General features: G+C 31.3%; 1 protein-coding gene across 1 annotated transcript; it reads left to right on the forward strand.

Annotated features, from left to right (window-relative positions):
• Window positions 1–223: 223 nt before the first annotated feature.
• LOC139494104 (endoglucanase 4-like) lies at window positions 224–1,299 on the forward strand. Its single transcript, XM_071282278.1, has 2 exons — window positions 224–347; window positions 1,097–1,299. Exons 1-2 carry the CDS (start codon window positions 224–226, stop codon window positions 1,297–1,299), a joined length of 327 nt encoding a protein of 108 aa, XP_071138379.1.
• Window positions 1,300–5,023: the final 3,724 nt, after the last annotated feature.

Here is a 5,023-nt window from a genome sequence, read left to right on the forward strand (position 1 = left end):
TTGTTTGGCATTTTCCGTCGTCATTATGAAAAAGAGCTGTTGATATCAGCCATGTGACATTACGATAGTTGTTCAAGAACGATATGGTGATTGTCTGATCAATCGAAAAAGCAGATGTTGCATTGATTCTAAAAAAAAATCCGTTTTAATTAATCAACTTGAAATTATATTTGTAGCCGATGGTACAAAATACAATTACGATGAAGTTCTAATGAAATCTATCATGTTCTATCTCGCTCAACGGTCGGGCAAACTTCCTGCTAATAATTCAATACCATGGAGAGAAGACTCAGCACTAAATGACAGAGGACAGAATGGAGAGGAATTAACAGGCGGGTGGTATGATGGTATGTTCAATTTTGGCACTTAAACAAAATCACATAAAAGATCACCCATACTGAACTCCGTGGAAAAATCCGTATCAAATCACATCAAACGAATGAAAAGCAACTGTCATAGTCTTAACTGAGAACATGTATTCTATTTTGTAGACAATTGGTGGTTTCAAAGCCAGCTGATTATTTCACTAATCACATTCACATAAAATTCCATTATATTGACAACGATGTGTAAACAAAACAAACATTCATAATAGTTTAACATGTAATAAATAGAGGAACAGCAGTCAACAATGTGTAATAATTTCTATCACTATAAAAAAAAATCAAACATAAAAACACAAATGTGTATAAACAAAGCAAATTAGCAAAAAAATGACAATGAGACAAAATTTAACATAGCACAATAACACAATGACAGGATGTACTAGTACCGAGCCATGACAAATAGATTTACCCAGCTAATAATTGCTTCCATAAGTTCGACTTCTTAGGTCTGGTTGTGTGTACATCAGTTATCCACAGAATGACCTTCAATCATTTTTGTTCAAAGTGGGGAGTTAGCTTCGATGTGGGATGTACATGTACACATTCACAGATCTTTCGTACAGAACTTGGAGGTTACATTTAATGCCTCGAAAAGAGACAAATAATACCAACTAACAACGTTGTAATATGAATTCCTGGAATATAGTTTTAGTTTAAAAAAAAAATAAATACTACATATAAAGTTCTTTTCATAATGGATCTTATTGCAGCTGGTGATCATGTCAAATTTGGACTTCCACAAGCCAGTGCTGTGACTTTGTTAACATGGGGTCTCCTTCAATACAAAGATGCATACAATGCCAGCGGACAATTGGATGAAATGTACGACTGTATTCGTTGGTCGCTAGAATGGTTACTCAAATGTCATACTGGAAAAAATGAACTTTATATTCAGGTATGTTTAACAACATAAACAGGTTATGCAAAGTTATGTATACTGAAACTTTGAAAACCTTGTAATTACCATTGTTCCTGGTACGTCTGTAAAGACGTGGGATTATCGGATTGTCAGTTGGCCAACATGTACAGAAACACAAGTTAAAAAAATATTTTACTAAAACAAAACTAAACAAAATCAAACAAAACTTAACACAATTATAACATGCAAATGAATACATTTAAACAAAATAAACAACATAAATGTTAATTAGTATAAATTGAAACTAACCAGAAAAATTTCTTATTACATCTGCTACCGTACACTCTGTTTGCGGTCAAAATCTAGGAGGTTGCTTGGAACATCAAATACTTCAAATTGAATTATTCTAAACTTTCACTATTTAATATTGACTTGTGTACACTTTTAACATCAATAAGATGTATGGCTCACTATATATTCACTTAAGAAATATTTCACTAATTGCATATTTTTTAAATCGATATGCCACTTCCGGTAAATCAAACAAGGACTTCCGGTAAAACTAACACCAAATTCCGGTGAAATAAACCACAGTTTCTATAAACGCAAATACGTAATTTCTGCCACATAACATAACATATATATATGCATTTTGTTTGAATATACTTTTTCACTTTTTTGGTCTTTTGGAAAATGTTGTCTGCTGTTTTTAGACCCTTCTACAACGAAATTTTTTTTACGTATAAAAATTGCGGTTTTTATCCAACACAATCATAGGTTTGAACGTAGTTTTCAATTTAGACTCGTATATATATATATATATATATATATAACTCGTCTAAACATCAACCCAACAATGTTAGATCTGTAAATTTGCTTTCGCAAATTTTTGGTTCTTCCCTCGTCGGGATTCGAACCCATGCTACTGTGATATCGTGACACCAAATCGCCTGCACTGCTGCCGTCCCGCTAGACCACACGACCACCTGGGCTCTACAATAATAAAGCTTTCGGTGGCCGTCTGTTACCTTTCCTCGTCAGTTTTAATCTAGCGTCGTACTACAGTACATGATATATAAGGCATGGAGAATTTATTGTTACAGATCAGCTCAATTATCTATAGTAAAGGATCCTACAAATTAATGTAAGATACAGTCACAGAAAATAATATATATATTGGCCGTTGTCTGATACGTTAAACTAAACCCTCTAACTGGTATTTGAGAAGATCTGTGTCAATAAATGGGACGTACGTTGGCTGACCATTTAAACGCTTCCACTCCAAAACAGAGCTTTAAAACTGCATGGACCAACCCCTAAAACCCAAATAAATTTATTATCAAATGAAAACAAGATTTCAAACCATAAATCGACCGCCACGTGAATGAATAGTCTCATATGCCAAAATTTAAGCAGATTCCTGATTTTTTTTCTTTTGTTTTGAAACCCAAATAATACCAATGCAAATATAAGGTAAACGTCCGGGTCAGCCTTTTCTCCGTCATATTTAAAAAATCAAATATCTCGAAAAGGACCCCCAAAACCTATCAATATGTTTTAGCTTATTTTATTCCTTAACTAATGTTTTTCTGAATTGCAGTATCAATTTTAAATTCTTTCTTTTTTCAATTTCACCTTCATTGGAAGTACTTAAAGTTCATCCTCGAATGGTAGTTGTCGCACTTGTGTTCTGTCTTAATATTTATATATATGTTGTATTTGAAAATGATACACTTCATATATGGGTGAAGACTTAACACAAACGCCACCACTTATATTTATGATGGAAACCATATGAAAAGTTGATAAATATTTGCATTACTTTTAGCGACTTTAATGACCTACTCAGTTCAAATATTGTACGCAACTAATTTAATCGACTGAAAAAGACACTTAAGTGTTTAAAAATTGTCAATAATATTTCATCATATGTACATGTATTTCAAATTTTAGGTTAACAAATTTGTACTTTTCGCTTTCATTTAGTAAAATTATTATTCTATAATGTGTTTGTTAGTCTATTAACCAATATGTTGATACTTAGTGTTTGCGATTTTGCTTTGTTATTGAAATACTTTTCATAAGCAGTTCCTGTATAACATTATAGTATGAAAAGTGTAACATCTGTGTCCTTTCATTACATAATAAAAACAATTATAGATTTTATAATAGTTTAATGATAATGCGATTGTTATTTCAACATTCTTTTTGGAATATATCTAAATTGAATAGGCTTTGTTTATATTAAAAATAAGCAGACATATATCGTATACGTGTGTTTGTTTCGAGGAAGGCTGTCTATTTTGAAAGTGCAGGCTCTCTTTTTGTCTATTTTTCTCAGTGCAGACCACTTTTTGTTTAGTTAAGTACAAAAAAAAATCTTACTCGATTTACTAATGTGTTGCTAAAAGTATTAATCATGTTAATTGTTTTATTAACATCTTACTGTTTTAAAAATTATAAAATACAGAAATGAGCACATAAAATATTACTTGAAATCAGCATTGTATAGCTTTTTTTTTAAAATACCAGATAAACTGTCATCTCTTTATTTTTATATTGGGTTTGCAGAGACATATAAATCTACAGCATACATGAACCTGCTTGATACATTATACCGGATATCTTCAGATAAACATTGCTGCCATAATCAATTATTCTTCCAGCTCCGACTGCTTCTCTTTGTGATTCATACACTTGAAATCTATAATCAATATACATGAAGTCTTCATAGCTACTCTTGTATTACTACCGCTTCTTATTTGTGGAATACGTTTGAATTTAAAATGTATAAATACGTATATGGCCGCCAATAATTAAAATAAATCTTCTATTCGTTTCAAGTTCCAATATGAACACATAATTACAGAAATTTGTAAAAGTAAATCGATGGTATTTCATTTTACACTCATATTAGTTCTCTGCATATCCTATAGAACTTAACCCAAAGGAACTTACTTTTAAATACATCTAACAAAAACAGCATTTGTTGTACTTTTCCAGAATAAGACATTTCAATTTCTAAAGGGAAACTCCATAACGAAATTTACGACAAAAAAGACGCTTTTTCATTTCCAATTATTATTTTTTTCTGTTTTTAACCCCCTAAGGCTCCATCATAGAGTGTTTTTATATCACAACTCGTTGGTTATGCCCGTAGGTAAAGTGATGTCATAGATCTTAACGAACATGACCAATGCATCACTGGTAAATTATTAAGTCAGGGAATTGGTAACCATAACTTACTTAAAAAACATTCACTAAATATAAAAAAAATAAGATGTGGTGTGATTGCCATTGAAACGACTCTTCACACGTGACCAAATTACACAGATGTTAGAATAGTTACATAGGAAGCTATACATGCTATATGTCACCGTTCGGCCTTCAATAATGATTAAAGCATTACTTCCGAATTTAACAATATGTACATCTCAGTTTCACTTGAAAAAACTTCAATTTCGTTCTCCCCGACGTTGAAATCCAACGAAATTTTTAATTGGTTTTTGCTTAAACTGTTGGATTAACTCAATCAATATCTATAAATATGTGTTATCTCACAATGGCAATATTTTAAGATTTAACTATAACAAAATAACTTGACGAGGAACTGCAAGCGATTTATATATCAACACAATTTGTACTTTTCGTTTTCTTTCAATAACATAAGTATTAAATTAATTTGTTGGTCTATTAACCATATTTAATACTTAGTGCTTGCGATTTTGCTTTGTTATTGAAATACCGTTTATAAGCAGTCCTTGTATAGCATTATAAT

This window comes from Mytilus edulis, chromosome 11 (assembly GCF_963676685.1).
Source record: "Mytilus edulis chromosome 11, xbMytEdul2.2, whole genome shotgun sequence".
Lineage (NCBI taxonomy): Eukaryota > Metazoa > Mollusca > Bivalvia > Mytilida > Mytilidae > Mytilus > Mytilus edulis.